We start from the raw sequence: 20649 nt of genomic DNA on the forward strand, positions 1-20649 counted from the left end.
TAGAAAATGCAGATTTTCAAGCCCCATTTATATCCAATGGGATCAAAAGTTTAGTACAGGGCCCTGTGACTTGGGTTTCAACTTGCCTCCAGGTGATTCTGATGCCTGGCTCCGGTTTGAGAACCGTGGCCCTCAGAGCTGTCAGCTGAGTGTCATTTTGCCAGTTCCTGTCACTGCCCTCCCAGACAGCTGCTGAAATTATTCCCTACAAGTTTCAGCTCCTTGACAAAGTGAGGAAGAGAGAAAAAGTGGCTCAGCAGCATTAAATGCCTCAACTATTATATGTAAAATCAGAAGGAAAGAATTTTCAATTTTTGAAAATGAAACATCCAACCTGCCAGCAGACATTTCAAGCACTAGCTGTTGGCTATGTGCCACGTGGCTCTACACACAATTTCAGTCTTTTTTTTTTTTTTTTTAGCAGCATTGTGAAGTCACACACTGCCTTAGGGAGGGAAAAAGGAAAGCAGAGCTTCTCACTACTAGTTCAAGCTTCCACCGGAAAAGAAACTTTTAAAGAATTAATTTAAACTAGGTTTTTAAAGTATGATTTCCAGCAAGTTTTCACACTGTCCTGTGCAAGATAGGTTATGCTAAACCAGGGATAGTAAAACCATGACAGGCATTCCACCACCTCCTGTCCTTGCACCCAGGACAGACATTACTAATTGATCACAACCCTATTTCTCCTCAGCAGAGTTCCCCAGGTACCCATTACCAGGCTACTGGGGTTGGCAAATGAGATGGAATCTAATTAATAGCCACGGTGCCCACAATACCTAATATGTAGATGGCGAGAGTAAACCTAGCTTTCTCTTTTCTCATAGCTTCATGTATTCATTAGACAACCACATACCTAGATATTACTTATTTTCTTAATATAAGCAAGCACACATAATTAAAAATGGTAAATATCTTGGCCCTCATTGTTATCCTTCTTAAGGAAATAACTGATCATACTAGAATAGGAGGACCAGAGGATGGGACAAGGGTATTCTAGGAAGAACATGCTCTCCCCAGGGCATCTTTGTGGCACCACCATATGGGAATACTGAATTCTAGGAGAGTCCCGTCATTTCCAGCCAAGAGGCTTGGGTATTCCAAACTGCTAGCTAGGGTTTGCCATCAGAAACAATGTCTCTATACTTAGCTGCCATTTTCCAGAACAGTGACAAAAGTGGCAGGTAGTGTGGGAGTTACGTTCACCAGACTAAGATCAACCTTATCTGGGTTTCAGTTTTTGCTCTACCGTTAACTCAGTCCAACCAGTAGCATGGCCTTTGGCAAGCTGTTCACCGAATGTGGATATCCTTACCAGCCTACAAATGCATGCACGCACACAGATGTGCACGCACACACCACACACACACACACACACACAAACTAACACACAGGGCTAACAGGGCCATTATGAGAGTTGAATGAGACAATGCTTGTAAAGTATGTACATGTTGAGTTCATGCCAGTTATATTAATCATACTTACAGGCAATATCTATTTGATTTGCTCCTCTGGAAACCCTTCCTGCTGTGATTCTTATCCAGTATGAGGCTACCCTCATCCTGCCCATCCTCGGTCTGAGTGAGCCCAAGAGAGTCAGGCTGGCAGGTGACTTTCTACCAAGTCATCCCCAAGAAACACATCCTCTTCTTCAAAGAGAAATGGTGGGCCTTGCTGGCCCCATTCCATCCATATACATCACAAATTCCCTCTCCCCAGCTCTCCTTACCCAGCCCTCTCACCTCAAGCCTCTTTCTCCTTCACAGTAAGCCATCCATGGACATGCTGGATCAGCAGCTGCTGCGTCAGGGGAGGATGTGTTTACTAATTAAAATACAACTGGCATGTCTCCCCTTGGATGACCCCTTATGGTGACACCTCTATTTTCATGCATTTGTCATGCTCAGGGCTGCTACATACAGTTATGTAGGTTGCACACTGCATGACCCAGGAGCACCATTCATGCTGTAGAGCCCAATTAGACATGGCAGCTCTGCTTTATGCTCTGGGAATGTCTACAGATCAAACCGATCAGAATTAAGCATTGGGGCTTCCCTGGTGGTGCAGTGGTTGGGAGTCCGCCTGCCGATTCAGGGGACGTGGGTTCGTGCCCCAGTCCGGGAGGATCCCACCCGCGGCTGGGCCCATGAGCCATGGCCGCTGAGCCTGCGTGTCCGGAGCCTGTGCAACGGGAGAGGCCACAACAGTGAGAGGCTTGCGTACCGCAAAAAAACAAACAAAAAAAGAATTAAGCATTGGATCAGAACTCCACAGGTCAATTGAAGCTGACCTGTGAGTGACTCCTGAGTCAGATTCATGGTTATAAAAAGCTGACATTCTCCAAAGATATCAGATGGCCGTCTGCCCTCTCTAAAGGGACTTCAATCATTCCCATCATCTGCAGGGAAAAGAGGAAGGATCAGCCTTCCTCATTCCAGTAGGCTTCTTTCAGAGCACTGAACGACTCATAACCTCACTCAACCTCTCTCTAGTCTCTCTGCATTCTCCCAAACTCCACCCAGTTCTCCAAATTCTTATCCCTGTTATGGTTTTCCCCCAAAGACATTCAACCCTACACAACAAATGTTTAACTGAGTACCTGAGTGCCACACCAGGCCAAGCATGGGACTCACAGAAGTACTTAAGTTTCATCACTCCCATGGAACTTTAAGCACGGTGATAAAAGAGGGTCACTAAACAAATAATTACATAATGATTAATGAGCTAATTATACAGTTGGCCCTTGAGCAACATGGGTTTGAACTGCACAGGTCCACTTATACGCAGAATTCTTTTCAATAGGTACTACAGTACTAGGCTATCCACAGCTGGTTGATTCCAGGGATGTGGACCCATGGATACAGAGGGCTGCCTGTCAAGTTATACACGCGGATTTTCAACAGCTCATGGGGGTCGATGCGCCTAACCCCTGTGTTGTTCTAGGGTCAAATGTAATTCAGTCCTCTTGACTGGTGTCACACCTGGCTCACAGTGATTTGTTATTTATTCCTTTGTTCAATATCCTCAACAACTGTAGAAGAAACTTTGGAGGTTGGTGCCATTCTTCAACCTTATGGTTTTTAGATTTTACTCTATCGGCCTTTACTCGCAAGCACAACCTCCAGTCCCACACCCTGGGGGCCAGGCAGCCCCCCTCTCCCTTCAAGGTGTTTAACCTGATGGCCCTTGCTTCTGGTCACAACCTCCATGCCACCAAGCCCACTGGTCACTCCGTTTGCCGTGTGTGGGTACATTCCGGTTTAGATGAGTTTACTCACTGCAAAGCAGCCTTCCCTACCACCCTTGATCCCAGCATCGGCCATCTCAAAACTTCTCCACGTTTCCAAGCCCCATAACTGGTCTGCATGCCTCTGAGTCCTTACCTACCATTTCTCAGCACCCCTTCCAGTCCATTCGAAACACAGGTTCCTCAGGTTCTTCTCCCCCCTCACTCCTACCACCCACCCTGCTCAGAAAGCACCCCACTCGCCATTTTCTACAGGATAAAATCCATACTGCAGTCTCTGGATTGCTAAGCCTCAGTCTGATTCCAGACTTAATGCTTGATTCCTACCTTCAGGAACCCCCTCCCTAGCAGCCTCCTCTCAGCCTTGTTCTCAGAATGTGCCGCACAGAGTGTCAGCCCATCCACAGCCTCCAAGCCCTCGGGGGACTCTTCCCTGAGTCCTCTCCGGCCATCAAGCCTCTCCTCCTCCCACCTCCGGGGCTGCGTGTTCTCTGGTCCCTTGTCTTAGCTCTCAGTCTCCTCCTCTCCTCTCGTGGAGCAGGACTGCATCTGTGTTAGACACTAACATATCAGCCGGGATTATTAGGCACTGAGTGTGTTTTCCAGAATCCACCACAGTCACAGGCTGTGATCTTTTGAATTCTCAACCTAATCCCTCCTGCAACAAACATAGCCCTCTCCTCTGGATCTGTTCTCAGCAGGAATGGGCCAGTTTTTCTGCAACCTCTTTGAAATTATCTTGCACCTTCTGGAAGGCCGGAGTGTGCTGGTAAGCATTCAACTACCAGCTCTCCAGAAAACGAAGAAACAAAGACCCCTGATTTGTAGCATTTGCTAATTCTCACGGTGTAAATATTCCTTCCATGGCTAATGTCAAACTACCAACATGATGCCACCGAACACAGGGCTGGAAAAAGATGCACACAGTTGGCTCCTGCGAAGTAGTGCAAGCTGGCTCCAGCACACCACTGCTGGAAAGTCATGGTCATTCCCCTCCTTTTGTCATTTAATTTTCCTCTTCTGTCTCATCCTCTCATGAGTTTCACAGAAACTTACTTTCTCTACTAGCTTCCATGCTTGAAAGCTCAGGCCACAGGTGATCTCCTTTGTGAAGTCTTCCTGATGCCCCAACTCACTCCCAGAACAGGGAGCTAAATACTGCTCTATGTTGGTCACAACCTTTGCACATACCTGTGTTGTGGGTTGTGTGAAATAGTGAGCATGTTACTGGCCTGTTTCTCCCCAAGACTGTCAGACCTCTGAACAGGAGAGTGTCTGTTCTTCTCCACACCCACATGCAAAAATTATTCAATAAGAGCTTATTGAGGGAAGGTGGGAAGGAATAGAAGGAAGGAAGGAGAAATGATTTCTGATTCTTCTTCTCATGTTGTGTTACCATTTTGCATCCCAGATTTGGTCCCCCGAGCCGAATCTGCCAGGTGGCTAAGGGAAATATTGCCAATTACACTGCATAAATGTTACCTTACAAATTTTTTTTTTTAAACTCAACCTTCACACCAGCTCTTTTAGCACAATGTGAAGTCAGTCTCAGTAAGGCAGGGCGTGGGAGAAGCAGGGGTGGTGACAGAGAGAAAGAACCGGAGAGTGGAGAGAGGTTGACACCAGCCAGGAGTGTCTCCTGTTGAAACTGCATCAAGTTACACATAGTGAATTCATATCCGCAGGGATTAGCTCTGTGATTTCTGAATCGTGAGCAGATGGGTGTCAGGTAGAGGGCGGTCAGCAGCACCTGGGTGGAAGTCTTTATCCCAAGCTGCTGGCCATCTTATAAACTGCTGCATGTATCAACCCTCCCCGGGATCAGGTGAGCCATGGCGGGGACTGAGCCTTCTTTGAGCAGAATGCACAAAAACGGCAGCATCAGCAAATGCTACCCAGCATCCAGCAGTTGGTGGGCTCACTCCAAGTTGCCACTCCCCAGCAGGGTCATAAAGTGAGAAGGCTCTTTACTCCTCCCCTGACAAAGTCGGGAGGGGGGCTGACATATGCTCTCTGGGATGAAATGCAGTCCAGAACACATTGCTCTAAGCACATGACATAAATAACAACATTAAAATTGTTATCACCATTGCCACATAACAACAATGAACAACGTGGAGGAATAGCATGTCAGACTGAACGCCTTCCCACCCTGCCCAACGCTCTTTCAAGTTTACTGGAGAAGTCTGAGCCCCTATGAGTCATCAAATTTAGCTGGGATCCAGCCTTCCAAGGCATGATCCTTAGGTCTGTCAGTGTCTAAGGGGGAACAGAAAATTATCTGCACAGAAGTGAATGTCGTGGTTCAGTATTTAATGAAAGTCAATGGGAAATATATATAGACTCATGTGGATCAGATTATGGTCAGCCGGCTGGAACATGTGAGGGGTTGGTAGGAAGAGAGTTGTGTGTCCTGATAGGGAGAGTCCCAGCACCCACCACAGGGATGCCATGAGTTTGGAGCTCTTTAAGAGGGAAATCAGAGCATGAGAATGGTGGCTTAATGAGGCAAGCTTTCAAATGTGACTTTCAATTTCACAGATGGATTTTTGAACCCTCAGTGCATTAAGAGAGGCAATGAATGGAAAGAGTGTGACTTTCCCCCTAAAGACAATATATGGAGTGGCTGTCTGGAAGACTTTGACTAAACATATTTTATGGAGTTTAAAATATTATTCGGAGAGACAACCCCATGGCTCTCCAAATACTGACGTGAGAAAAAGCACTTCCATACATATGAACTACAAAGAAGAATACAACATATGAGTGAAGAGAGATTGAATAGTGGCTAATACAATTTAAAGAAGAAGAGAAGACAAAGAATGTTGTAGAAACAAAAGTAGGAAAGAGGACACAAAGCAAACACATCTTTGAGAAGATTCAGAAAAGATAGCAGAGGGGGCAGTAAAGAGATTACTTCCAAAGGAATGATATTTTGAGATATTTTACTCATTTATATCAATAAGGCTGTATCCATTGCCCAACTGACTCAACTACTGATCCATTAAAGGAAGATGAAAGTTTTAGATCAGTCTTTAGGTAGAATTTCCTAAGAGCATCTCAGGCAGTTAGTTCTCTGCTGGGCTGGGTTTCTGTTCCAATGCAGGGAGCTGGATGAGAGCACACGTTTTGGGGACAGAAATTTGTCTTGTATTACCATCCATATCATAGACCTTTTGTTTAAAAATATGGATATGGGTTAGCGTTCTTCTGGAAATAGTAGTCCCTCTTCAGTTTATCATGGTCTGCCTCCAAATCCATGTACATCAGAAAAGGAGAACTGAAAGTGTGGGAAGAAATCTTGGCCCAAAGCCATGGAGATATGAGAGTCAGTGAAGGGGATACTAGGTCCAGCTTCTAGAAGTGTATATTTCTCAGTTGGTTACCCTATTTCTCTCTCTTTATCTGCATTTGGTGGTCCATTTCCAAAGCTATTTCTGAATCTTTTTAGACTAGAGTTGACTTCTCTGCAATACCAAATAAGCTTGGACACCACGAACAAGCTCCCCAAACAATTCTTAGACACACATTGTAGATGGCTTAGACGTATCTTCTGGGGAAAAAGATGGTAGAGAACACCCAGAGCGGTGGGAAGAGGTTGTTTGGACACCAAGAGAACAGAAAGGAGGGGAGGGGAGAGCCATACCTGCTCCGATGACCTCTTCGATTTTCACAAAAGAGACATCAATCTCCTTGGCAAACTCCCGGACAGCTTCGTTGGGGTCCTCATAAGTGAAGGGGTCAATGTAGATCTTCATCCCTGGGGAGCCTTTTTAGAGGAGATAAGCAGGGTTAACATCCCAAAGAGGACACGGTTGTCATTAAGCACTGGCTGATGTCCCCAGCTGTAAGGGTATGATCGGGACAGGGGTGTCTCTCCTACACATAGGGCTGCCTCTCTTTTCCTTGCCGGGCCTCCCCATCTCCCTTCCCTCTGGGCCACGCTAGACTGGTTCTCTGTCCTCTACTTCTCCTCTGTATTTTCTTCTGTTTTTGAGCTCTTGATGAAATGTGGAGCAGATTACTTATAAATGACAGATTGGAACCAGTTCCCACACCGGGCACTCACAGAAGGCAAAGAAGCTGATTGATGCCAACCAAATGCATTAGCAGAAAAGTGGTGGTAAAATGGTAGGGCAGATATCAATATTATCAACTTGACAACTTTCCTGAGTGGAGGCCACCGTTAAGGTTATAACTGACGGCTGTGTCCAGGGCTGGAAGAGGGATGAGGATGGATTTAAAAAAAAAAAAAAAGGAAGAAATTGCTATTAGAAAAACCTCAAGATAGGAGTGCTAAGCCAGTATACCAGAAGAGAAAATGGGAAGAGAAAAGCATAGAAAACACTGGGAGAGGAAAGAACAAAGTCTACATAGAAAAAAATGAGGTGGAATGAAAGAAAAATGGTGATTGAACCCCCATGCCCTCAGACACAGTGAAGTATGAAAAGTGAATAAAATGGTGAATGAGAAATACATAAAGGAATATGGACTTTGTCACTGATGTTTACAGTGGCAAGATAAATAGGTGTGCACGGGGACAAAATAGAGAATCGTCATTGCAGGAAAAATACATTCAAAAAGTGGAGGAGAGGGGACAAAAGAAAGGAAATGGAACCCAAAAACAAATGGATTCATCACAATGTCGTTTTTCACCGTGTTGGATGTGTCATTAGGCAAGAATGGAGATGGTTTTCCTGGCGGTGATGTAGTGGGAGCTGAGCTTCGAAAGCTGCTCAGCACGGTCTGGCATCGCATTCTTGGGAAGAGCAGCCATTTTCCCTGCCCGTCGCTGCTGTCTGGTTCGTGGAAGAGTCAGGTCAGCAGGGCAGGCAGGTGTGCAAAAGCCCAAGTGCTGTGCCCGCGGTGGAGGCTGGATCTCAGGTTCCCCGAGCTGAGCTCCTCTCAGCGCACACTTCCCACCCAGCCACCGTGGCTTCTTCTCAGTGAGTCCCAGCCCTGAGCGCGTGGTCTAATTTTGACATCTTTCATCCAGAAAACTTCTGGTGACTCTATAGATCCCCCAGATTAATGTTGCCCTGATCACCAGTTCAGGCCAGAATACAATCCAGAGGGAGGAGGAAGATGCAGCAAACAATTAAAGGGGGATATGTTCTGAAAGCCAAAGAGAGCCAGGTGCTCTGACCAGAGGAATTGCTTCTTTTGAAAGCTGGGTTATTCCCAGTCATGAAATGAAAGCACTCCAAGCACGCTAGGCGGCTTGCTTTAGGGTGGTCGACGTCACTCTAGAATGCTCTTTGAAAACTTGGGGATGACAACATTGACTTTGGAATCTGCTGATTGAACTTTGGACAAAGCAAATCCTCATCTTTATAATAGAACATTCTAATCCCTGGGGGGATGGAGGGAGGGAGAGAGGGGGAGAGAGAGAGAGAGAGAGAGGGAGAGGGAGAGTTTACTTTAATAACAGTGGAGAAAGGGGAAAACAGAGTTGGAGGTTCATCCCTTTCTCCTTTGGTGTGGAGAACAAGTGAAGTGCAGGAAGGATTGAAACCACATAGAAAGTCTAACAACCCAGACCAGTATTTCCAGGCAGTCTCACTTTGGGTTTCTCCAGAAGCAACAACTTGAGACAAGGTTTTGAAAGCAAGTGGCTCATCTGGGAGGTGATCCGAAGAAGTAGCCGCAGGCAAGTGTGACAGGTAGGTAGGAAAGGAAGGCAGCCTATGAAAGGTGTGCTCTCAGGGCACTTACTGCCTTGGGACTGTGAGTAACTGACACAGGCTTAACTCCCCAGCCCCTAGGAATCTCTGAGACCATATGCTTCAGAGTTGGCCCACCATAGGGTGGAGGGAGCTGGCGAAGCTCCACAGGACTCCCATCAGTCATTGGTTGAGGGCTGGCTGCCCTGCTGGGCAGGTGGGCGGGGAGACTCCAGGGCCTGAGAGGTGCTTAGGTGAAGAAACACAGATGCTTCAGGTGGAAGCTGGCTAGTGTGCGCTGGAGGCGTGAGCTCAGGAGACGAGGTCACCACAAAAGACCCACTCAAAATGCCACAGGGGCAGCAGGCCAGTGTCAACAACCTGTGACTTCTTCCCAGTTCTGGGCTGAAATGAGAGAAGGCTCAGAGCCCAGAAGCTGGGATCTAGAGGTGAGGTCACAACACCAAAGCCTCTCACTAGCTGGGCATTCTGAGCCAAGACCACATACATCTCTTATAACGTCGTTTTCCTCTGCTGACGGAGGAGGGAACACCTTCCTCCTGGGGCGGCTCTGATATTAAGGACCATGTTGCAAGTGATATGCCTAACACGGTGTCTGATGTACAGGGAGGGCTCACAAGCTGATATGCTCGTGATTATTATCAGTAAATTGTTCTAGGAAGTGTTTGGGGCGGTAGGAAGAGGAAGCGGGGGGGGCGGGCATGGGAGATGAGCACTGGGGGGCTGTAAACCGCTTGGGGTTATATTAGTTACTTTAAAAATACCACCTTGTTATTTTGGATCAAGGGCTTTTAAACAATGTATGCTAAGCTGTCCTACAGGAACTCTTCCATGGAAACTAATTAAATAATCTAGAATGTGCTGTAATGAATGGTTTGCAAGTAAAGACATATGTAAGGATGAATGAGAGAGGGTTATGAGTTAATGAGCTCCACAGATACTGGCCCCAATCAGTTCTGGGAAGGAGCTATTCCCAGAAGGTAGAGCTCATCTCTTGATGGTGCCAGGATTCATTTAGGCCAGTGGCGTCCAAGCAAGGGCATCTGCATGGGAGAAAGTTCACATTCTAATCACTGTGTGGTTTATTCACGGGCAGCTGTGCTACCGCACTGGCTTGTGGAATTAAGGAGTGTGTGTGTGTGAGTGCGTTTGTGTGTATGTGAGTGTGTGTGAGTGTACAAATGTGCGTGTGTATGAGTATGTGCGTTTGTGAGCACACACGATGTCTCAGCTGCTGCTCTGGGCCAGGCAGAGGCTTTGGTCATCATTGAAGCTTTTCACAAGAAGCCGAGGAGGTGGCACGGAGCCTAGACCTGGTGATGCAATGTCAATTTAGAGCATCCTGCACCTATGCAGGGTAGGAATCAGTTCTTGTTTTCCCTGAAATTGAGGATACCTTTGTTAGACTGAAGAAGGAAAACTGAAATCAGAAGTCTAACAAATGGTTCAAACTCAGTGCTTTTCCTCTGATGAGGGTCAGATAGGGCCAGTCTAGGAATGGCTGTGGGCAGGGTCCCTAGGTCCTAAGTCTGAAGAGTGCTTTGGCGGAACACGTGCACTAATGGCTGTCCCTGCATCCACCTCGTCTCGGGATGACACATCTCTCCAGACCTGTTTCCCACATCACAGCTAACCTTTTTCTAGTCCCAGAAGATGATGAGGAAAAATAAAATGTCTTCAGCTAGGCAGAACAGGTCATTTGTCTTTTGGCTCATTCTGTGTTTCTGCATAAATCCTGCATCAGCCTGTTTCTGCTCCCACTTGCCAGTGAGCAGTTTTTAATTATCAGGGAAATGGTATTTAGTGCAATGAATCACCAGACAGTGAACAAGGAATTTGAGTCAGCTGTGGAGTCGGGCACAGCCAAACGTTTAGAGACAGGGCTCAGAAAATCTTCTCAGATGGTGACTGTTGGGGAAATATTATTAATGGCAGTTATAATAATATCAGATGTAATATAGCTCTATAATGTAAGACATTTTATAATGCTCTGTCCAATGCTTCATATTATTGTTAGTGTTAATATTTATAATATCTTATAGTTTCTGATTATTTTCATCATTTTTAACATAGGTTACATACCTTTGGCACAAAAGTGGTATGTACAGATCTAAACTGGTTGATGGTGTCGAGAGAGAGAAAAGAAAAACTTCAATTTTATGATCTTCTAGTTTACTAATCTCTATTAAAGATCTGATTTGCAGATATGTTTATTCTTTGATCTCAAAACCCATTTATGCTATGAGTGGGGTCACAGCCTGGACTGTTAAAGCTTTAAAGGACCATAGTCCCAGGAGATCTGCAAAATCTCAAACATGAACCAAGGCTTTAAAGATATTAACTTTGGGGAGAAATGACTTCGCCATTATCCAGAGCCTTCCTGCATGGCAGGGAGCAGTCCTTGAAGCACAAGAAACTCCTGGGTATTGTTGGAGATCCTGTAGTAGATTAGTGTGCTCTCAAAAGGGAAGAGGCTGGGATAAATTTGGGGGATGCTGGCAGATTGTGGGGTGTAGCTAAAAAGTCAGCTCGATGTGTTTACAAGTGCCAGGGTCTCAGGGCAGGATAGCGTGGGCTGGTAAAGGGCCAGTTCTAAACAGTAAGTGACATTTAGGTATTAAAAGTGGAAGAAGAAGATGGAATACTGCCATTCAACCCTCTTGCGCATTCAGAAAGGACAAAATCAGTACCACGGACAGCTTGCGGGTCCCATGAGGGAGGCTTCAGGGTGCCAGGAAGAGCCCAGTGCCCTCCTGCTAGTGGAGGATTCCTAGAATCCCACAGTAGGGTCCGGAAAGCTAGTGCATAAATTAGGTTGTTTTCAGTCGTTGATATCTTGTGTCCCAGCAGGTTTGATGGAGCCATAGGAAAGGGGAACATCTGCCTCCTCATTCCCCATTCTGGATCCAAGGCAGACTTTGTCATATTCATGACTCACCTAAATTTGGTCCAGATATCTAAGCACAAGAGGGAAGCTGTTTAGGGATCTGCACATAAACTCCGGTTCCTGGGAGGGACCTCATCCAGTCCTCTGCCTCAGAACATTGATCGTCCCTCTTTTTCTCAATGCTGACCAGACACCCAACTAGCCTGTGCCAGGGACTGTGGGATCTACAGGGAAAACAGAGCTCGTGGAGTTCTCAGGTCACTGAGATGTGAACAAACCTGGGAGCAGTGCCAGAGAGTCTAGAATCAGGATCCCACACCCGGAAACAAGCTGTAAGTGCTGCAGAAACCAGAGAAGGTGGAGGACTGTGGATGCTAGCCTTCAAGGTCAGAGTTCTAGAAGGACAGGTCATGTGGTCCTTCACTGAAGAGGGAGAAGCTTGAAGTGTCATGAGGCACAGCTCAGAGAGAGACCTGCCATTGCGTGAGCAGGGGCAGTGTGGTCAGCTTGAGTGTGGAAGGAAGAGGGTGTCTGAGGCGGAACAGTGTTAATGCACTAGTGGGAGGGCCTTGACTACCATCAAAGGCATCTGGATTGCTGTCATTGGACACACAGAGCCGACAACTGTGCCAGCAGCAGGGAAGGGATGAGAGCAAGGCATCAGGGAGTTCACTTTGCTGACAGCCCACAGCATTCCCTTGCATTGTTGCGGGGAAGGGGCTGGAGGCTGAGAAAACAGCTCTGAGGTTGCTGCTGTAATTACGGTACAAGATAACAGTTTTTAAGCAGATCATCGCAATGACAACAGCAGAAGAGGCAAAAGAAATTTCAAAGGAATAACTGACAGCACTTGGTGAGCAATTAAAGATGAGGAATGAAGGAAGGACCAGAAGAATGCGAATCAATGCCAAGGCTTCCAGAATCAAGTGGTCCTATTAACCAGGTGATGGACTTTGGGAAGGAAACCCTATTGTTAGGGAAGTTTGCACACGTGGCTTTAGACTTTGAATGCATGGATGAAATATGCAAGGCCTAGAAGTCAGTCAGAAAACTCAGGATGGAAACAGAGCTGAAAGGCTGGATGTGGAGTGGTGGATGTGGTGGACACATGAGTTACCCAGAGCTTCACACAGTTGAAGCTGTTGATGTGAAAGGCTGAGGACGGGTAGTTTCTCAGAGCAAATCTACTAGGAAAGGTTGATGGGCACTAGAAACACTTTGCTCCGCCTGCTTGGGGTCAAGACCAGGATGATGGGTGGTTGTCTTTTTCCCTGAAAGAATGGAGGTCATGGGTGTCCAGCCAAGGCTAGAGGGAGAATCCAAGAGAGGGAGCCCCAGGGTGGGCAACAAGGCTGGTGGAAAAGCACCGAATCTGAGGAAGCTCTTCCTTCCACCTTCTGTTTGGGGGTTTCACCACATTTCAAGATTTGTTCTTAAAACCACAGTTATTGCCTAATATGTGTCTCCAAGAGAAGGAAAGTGGACCACAGGCTACTTGCTATTGAGGAAGGTATTTCAGGAAAAATAGTTTCAGGAAAAAAACATCTCCCTGCTTCTTGGGTATCAATGACCAGGACAGGCAGGTCCTTCCAGGCAAGGCCCACTGTCTCTGGGCCACTGAAGTCCTGCCAGGAACCTGAGGGCAACAGCCCAGGAGCTGGGGACTCAAAGGGTTACCCTGGTTTCTAGAGGCTCTGGCTTTGAGCCAGCAGCAGACAAATGGGTGAAGCTAGCTCGTTAAATTTATTTGACATTTAATAAACACTCACTGAACACTCAGCCACCTTTTGCACCTGGGGGCCTTTCCTCCTCTTCCCATAGGCCCTCATTTACTCATGTTCAGGTACTAATGCTCCTGTTAGCTTCAGGAGAGGCAGCCAAAATATCCATGGTCTGTGTCCCTCCTCCAGCTACACCTGACCTTCACCCTGGTGTCCAAAGGCGATTTCCAGTGCACTGGATGCTGTGTCCTGAACGGTTCAGATACGTCCCTCCCACCCAGAGTCAAGAAAGCTGGGTGCAGAATCTTGGGTCGAATCAAGTCCAGTGTCCTACCTAAAGCAGGAATCCTCTCTACAACATCCTCTACAGCAGCCTTTACTGATATCTGTCTCTGCAAGACCAGAGAGCTTACCTCCCTCCCCACAAAGCAGCCTGTCTCTGTGTGTACAGTTCCAGTTTGGGGGGCTGTTCATATATTGAATCAAAGTCTGCCTACTTGGATCTCTCACCGATGGTTCCATTTAACACAACAAAGCACAACAGTATCACCTTTCTTTTGCTGTGATGGTGTCATGCTTTTGACCCCCAGGCTCCTGCCTGCACTTCTCCAGCACCAAATCGGTTGGTGTCTCTGAGGTGACAGGTCAGGACTTGGCACCCTCCATGGGTCAGCTGCTTTGTTGACAAAGTCCTTCTTGACACATGGGGTCCCCAGAACCAAGAACGTCCTTCTAGATGTGTTCTCACCAGCACAGAGGACAGCATTTCTGTGTATCACCTCCTCTGATCCCAACTTTAATTGTGACCACAGAGGCATAAAACTCTGGACAGGCTACTTGACTTCTCTGAGGCTCTGTTTCTTCACATGCCAAATCTACCTCATGGGACAGTTATGAGGCTGAAATTAGTTAATTTAAAGTTACTGTGCTCAACATAGTAAGTGCTCAAATTGGAGGCTTTTAGTAGTATTATTCTGCATTAGTAAGAGTGCTTAGCCTTTTTTATTAGCTTTTTCTCACTCCTATTACGCATGTGATCAACTAAGTACTGAAACTTTTCCATACAAACAGATAGCAAGTCAGGTCTCCTCCTTTTTGTAGTGCTTTATTTTTGTTTTAACCAACACTAGCTTCTAGATTTATCCCTCTAACATTTTGTCTTGCAGATTTCAAATTAGCGTTCAAAGCTGTTGTATAGTTCTGAATTTTGATTCTGTCTTCTGTGGAGTTCCTTGAGCCACCCGACTGTTACCTACAGACTTGATAAGCATCCCTAGGCTTGCACCTGACTCATGAATTTAAAAAACAATCAAACGAACAAGAGATTGAATTGGACGAGAACTAGAATAAAACTGGTGACTTCCTTCCTGGCTGACAGACTCACTAACCCACTATCTTTTCGTATGATGACCAGCTCTGTACCCACTTTACAATGCTTTCCCATGGGAGATCATAAAATATTTTTGCCAAAATAAAAATCCACTATGTATACAATTCCTCTTGAATTTACTAAATGCGTAACCCTAGTAAATGAGATGAGGTCCCCATAACTTTTCTTAACAATCCTGTGTTCGTTCCCAATGATTTAGTTTTAGAACCCATCTGCTTCCCAGTCTCTGGAGCATTTGGCAGGGATCAAGCTCACCCTCCTGTTCTGTGGTCCCTGTGTTCTGTCCTCTTGTCCTGTGTGAAAATTAGTGTGTTTGCCAGTCTTATGGTCTTTAGACACATATCTTATCTGTTTTTGCTTTTCTCAAAGCTTAACAAAAGTAGCTCGGTGATTATATCTGCAGTTGCCTGTAACAAGGAGATGATTCTGTTAGGGTTGCTTTCTGAAAGCCCTTGACCCCTTACCAAGCCCTTATCTTCTTCTCTCCCCACGCCTGCACACTCCATCCATCTCAGAAATCAGTGCAGTGTCAATCACCATCAAGTGTATAGTTGTCCATCCAAGCCCCATAAGTACCTGGTAACACTTCCAAAATGTAGCATCAACTGGAAGTTTTCTAAAGATAGATTACCCAGCCTACCCTAGCCCACCTGGATCATCCCATCCAGGCAATTTTTAGGCAGCCAGCACCTTCTGCAGACTGGCCCACGGAAACCACGAGAACACTCCGTCTGTCTGCCTCTTCCCCGACATGGGAAACCCACACTCCCACCCACCCTTGAACATGAACCACAGGTTCCCAGGCTCTTCAGTCCAGCATCCATGCACTTTCACTTCCCTACCTGCCTTCCCTCTAGTCTCTTTCACCCAAATCAAATCCCCCCTTACAAGTCTGTTCTCTGTGCTGCAGGCTCAGAGTGGGGATGTAAGCCAGTGCCTTAGGGAGCACTTGGCATTCTCAAATTGACCAGATCTGCCAGGGCTTCACGGACTAGAGAAGGTATTATGTTTGCCAACATTTCTGTTATGTCTCCTTCAGCCTTTGCATCAGCTTGAAAGGTAGGTCTGGGAGGGCAGGGGCCGCTGACCTCTGTATGTGGCCCTATGCCCTCCCTGCCTGCGGGGAAGAGAGGCAGGGGCCCTCTCGGGTACTGATGAGTGAGGCTGGGGAACTGCTGCAGGTTTTCTGTCCCTCTCAGGGCAGGAAGCACTTAGATGTCCAGGTTACCATCCACGTCCCACAGTGAGGTACATGCACGTGGATGGCCCAGGAATGGTTATGTGCACACATTCACATCAGGTGCATCCACCTTTCTGCCTCCTGCAGTGGGACCCAGAGAGAGGACCAACAAGCCACCAACCAGGGCTTCTGAGATTAGTCCTCACCCCATTTTGACTTGCTTCTGACCTCCAGCCACCTTGCGCCTCTGAAATATGGTAAGATCATGGGCTCTGCAGCCAGGTTTAGAGGGTGTGCAGTCCACCTTGGCCACCCATGAGTGGTGAGACCAGGCAAAGTCATGTCATTAATGTCTGCCACCTAGAGTGGTTGTCAGAGTCAGAGGGATGGACACGAGCCTCCAGCATAAAGTTCCCAATGCACCGAGTAGGCTTTCCATAACTAATTACTCGTACCCTCCCCCGTCTCGGGCCAGGCCTATTCTCCACCAGAGCCTCGAGTTTCCTCTTCTGCTATATGTGTGCTGAGTTTTCTCCCAGCTCCACAGCTCTTAGACTGTCATTCTCCAACAGTAATAGCTTTAGTCAGAATGATGGATGTCCGTGGGAGAAAATGCACTAATGCAGCTCAAAGCATGAGGCTATGAGTTTAGAGAACCAGAGTGCAAAGAGGAGCCAGGTTTCGAGGACTGGATAAAAAGAGAACAGTTATGAATAGGAGGAAAGAGCATTTATAAAAAGGAGAATGGATTTTAAAAGAAGACAGACTTCTAAGGCCAAGGAGGGAGCGAACTCTGGTCCGTGAAGAACTCTGCGTTCCCGGGTCCCACCCTCACTGGTTGCAGCAAGGCCTCTGCTACTGCAGACTGGGTGGTGGGTTTTCTGTGGACCCTGAGAACCAGGGAAGCCTCCTTCTGTTGGTCTTAGAGGGGACAGAGTTCCCCAGAAGCGGGCTGTGAGCACTTTGGGAGCAGACCTCTGTGCACGTGGGTGCCATGTGGCGGCCCGGCCAAGCCGGCCACTTCAGAGCAGAATGGTCAGGTCTGAGGTTGAAGTGCCCAAAAAGGCAGCAAGATGCACCCCAGCTTGATGCTTAGGGACTTTCTGTACCCCGACTAAGGGGTGGTGACAAGGCTTAACTTACATGCCTTTAAAAAGGGACATTCTCACCTTTGGGCGTCTCTAGTCTTCAAAATGGCACTCTTCCTTTTGAACCCAATTTTGTGTCCTCTGCTTTCAAGCCCACATGGCCGTCTTTAAATGTTTCATCCAGAGTTCAAAGGATGCCAAATCTGAAATAGACTTTATAGTGGCTCTCAACATGGCCAGGAGTCAGCCCAGAGCAGGGAGGCGGGGCGATGTCAGAATCCCGAGAGGCAGAGGTAGGGAGGCAGGGCAGTGGAGAAAGCCCTCCAGGTAATTCTGAGGCACCCTGGAAGGGGGCACCTTAACTTAAGAATCACAGATAAATCAAAGTCTCTGTTCTTAGGAAGGTAAGGCCCTTCCTAGAAGGGAAATGCCCCGGTTACTATAAGAAAAATCATCTGTAGATTTTGCCGTGAGGTGCAGAGTCAGGATGTGAGGAAAGGAGAGAGAACACATTCTAGTTTCCCCTCTAAAACCAGTGATGTCTGGTTAAAATGGAGGCCCAACTGGCCTGCTGGGGGAAAGAAAGAGGGGTAAATGGGACTCTGAGTGTTGCAGGAGCTGTGCCTATCGCCTTAGAAGGGGGCTGCTCTCCCAAACCCTCACTCCCCATTTGTGCTCCTGATCATGGGGGCTGCCTGGACCACCGTGGGAGCCTCAGCCGGTGCCCAGCCCACAGACCTCTCCCAGCCATGACTGTGGAACAGCAGCCCAGCTGCCAGGGGTTTGGTCCTCTACAGACCCTTGGCAGGTTCTTGTTCTTGGATTGAAAGCCCCCCGGGAAACAAAGCCATATCTACAGAGTGGCCTTTGTGCAGCTCCAGCCAGCATCGACCTTGGCCACGCCCGAACACGAGCCCCTCCGCAGTGAAGCTGCCATGGGAGCAACCTGGCATCACTCTCCTGCCTTGGGTGACCTCAGGTGAAAACTTTTGCCTTGGAGCCCATTTCCACTCCCAGAACCGCCCAGTGAAAGCCAGCTTAGGATGTGTGTAGACGGAGCCTGTTTTGCATGCTCACTGCCCAGCAGGACTCAGGTGAGATGCAGCTCACGGCAGAAGCCTGGGACAGAGAGTGCACAGCACACAGTGCTGGGGCAGGTTTCTGAGGGTGTCCGTGGAATTCAAAAGGAGTTATTTAGAATCAGAGCTTGTCTGCTGTAAAGATCTAAGCGTTCTGCTTTCTGGACTGAGTGGGACCTGTGCAGATCCTGAAACGTTGTCATTACACAGATCAAAGAATAATCCTGACACAGGCCTTTACGTTGCACGCTGGCGAGGGGAAATTTTAGTTATAAAATATTACATTTAGGTTTTGAAAAAAAAGAGAGTAGATAATGAGTGAGAAAAACTTTTAAAGGCACTGCTTAAAAGAAAACACTTGGGAGATATCCCAACACTTCGGCCTCTTGGGCTCTGCTATCTTTTTAATTCCCTACATTCGTGTTCTCTGACTTACCTGTGAATTTGGTTAACACATTCCCCAGCCGCTCCATTGGATAAGATAAGGCAGAAGATGTTAATAGAGAACCCTCTGTCTTTTCCCACTGGGTCTGATTTCAGGATTCACTGGCTTGCTAAACCCAATCTTCTCCCTGCATCCCATGTCCTCTATGGGCTTATCAATGCAGAAGATAATCTACCCACCAGGCATCCAATGAGTGCCCATGAAGGGTGGACACAGATGGGGTGGGCAGCCTCAGTCCCTGGGGACCCAGCCGCTGGGCGCTGGGGGCCGGGAGGGGGCTTGTGATTGGGACTGGCCAGTCTGGCTATAAGGAGACCTCCAAGCGCTCGCCTGTTCGACTCAGTGGTTTTCCGGGGCTCAGGTGGTAGGTGTCTACTTTCTACTCACCTCGGCCTGTGCTGTAATGCTGGAGCTTATCACTGTACACAGCTTCTTTGCTGTAAGCCCGTTTCCTGTGGACACAAGGGAGAGGAGCGCTCTCAGCTGGGGTGCACCCCGACCACCCTGCCCCCGGGCCTCCTGTCCTGATGGGGGCTCACCCAGGCATCTCGTGGGATTGGGTACTGCAACTCTCACTTTAAATGGAGCTCCTGTCGTGGCCAGCATTCTGGCTTGACCACCACCTTGGGCAGCTGGGTGGAGGTCTTTCAAGTCAACGTCTGTCAGAGGCCGGGCGGGGCTGTACGTCTCCATCAGAGCTTGGTGCAGAGGCTCTGGATGATGCCTACTAGCACTCTGGCCGCACTGCAGAACTTCTCGGGAGGGGCCAGCTGAATCTGGGCTAACCACCCAAGGCAGCAGCAACAGTATTAAAAATTCACAAGGCCTTCGGGGCCTGCCCTCCTGAAGGACACAGAGCTCCTCGTTTCCTCCTTGGCTCCCCTACTGCCCCACTGTGCCCTGTGCCGAGGGCCCTATAGCTCTGTAGCCAGAGGATGGGCTGCTGCACATGGTGTGATGCTCCAGTGGGTCAAGTGCAATTTTGTAACTGTCACTCCAGGAAAACCGTGTGTGTAGGTGGGCTAAACGTCTTGGCTAAAATGAGGTTTGAGGATGAATGCTCAGAGGCTGGCCCAGCTCTTAACAGCAGATTTTATCCCAAGCACAGAGAAAATAAATAATCTGGAGAATTCTAGGCTGCCTGTGGATGGAGATGGGATGATGACTGTGGTGAGTTTGGCCCTGTCCAGTCTGCATGGCATGGGAGGGGTCCACAAGCGGGGCTTCCTGGGTCTAAGGAGAGCAGGTGGGGGCAGGAGCGGGGGGCCTACCTGCTGCAGACGATGGAGATGGCCACCAAGGACACGACGAACACGACCCCAGCTGCTGCCGAGCCAGCGATCAGGGGCAGCTGCTCACGCAGCTCAGACTTGTAATCGTCTAGGTGAGAAAGAGGCATTAGAAGCTTCCTGTATGCCCTTTGCATAGGGCTGGTACTCAGTGATGACAACAAAGACATTAGACGATAGATAGATAGATAAACAGATAGATAGGTTCTATGCTTCAGAGCTGTAAGCCTGACCCAAACCAAGAGTAATCTTTGTCACAAATAAACAAAAACAACGAAAACCAAATCACAGTGTCAACAATAAAGGCAAAACAGCAGTGACAGAGGACCTCAGAACTAAATTGATGACACTGGTCCCAGAGCAGAGGTGACTCCGATCTACACGCCCTCATTCGGAAGGTCTCTCAAAGGTCTGTCAGCCACCTTAAGGGTACGTCTAATGGGGGGAATGGAAACCACTGCTGAAGTACCTTCTAAAACACAAAGTCGCTGAGATGCAGCCCAGTCGACAGATTCGCTGAGCAGAGATTTAAGCGTATCTGCAGCCAGCCAGCACCGCACCCAGTACTGCAGAGGATGGAGGAAATGCCAAGAAAACAGCCCAGCACTCTCAAGCTCACACTCAAGAGAATGGGTCCAG

At 47.8% G+C, this 20649-nt stretch overlaps 1 protein-coding gene across 1 annotated transcript in view; it reads right to left on the reverse strand.

Annotated features, from left to right (window-relative positions):
* EPHB1 (EPH receptor B1) overlaps window positions 1–20649 on the reverse strand; it is a 290260-nt gene that overhangs the window by 59966 nt on the left and 209645 nt on the right. The window contains exons 8-10 of the mRNA XM_060149500.1: window positions 19993–20101; window positions 19109–19173; window positions 6894–7016 (exon numbers count right to left, since the gene is read on the reverse strand). Of these exons, the coding sequence (XP_060005483.1) occupies window positions 6894–7016; window positions 19109–19173; window positions 19993–20101 (297 nt within the window). The remainder of the gene's footprint in view (window positions 1–6893; window positions 7017–19108; window positions 19174–19992; window positions 20102–20649) is intronic.

This window comes from Lagenorhynchus albirostris, chromosome 5 (genome assembly GCF_949774975.1).
Source record: "Lagenorhynchus albirostris chromosome 5, mLagAlb1.1, whole genome shotgun sequence".
NCBI lineage: Eukaryota > Metazoa > Chordata > Mammalia > Artiodactyla > Delphinidae > Lagenorhynchus > Lagenorhynchus albirostris.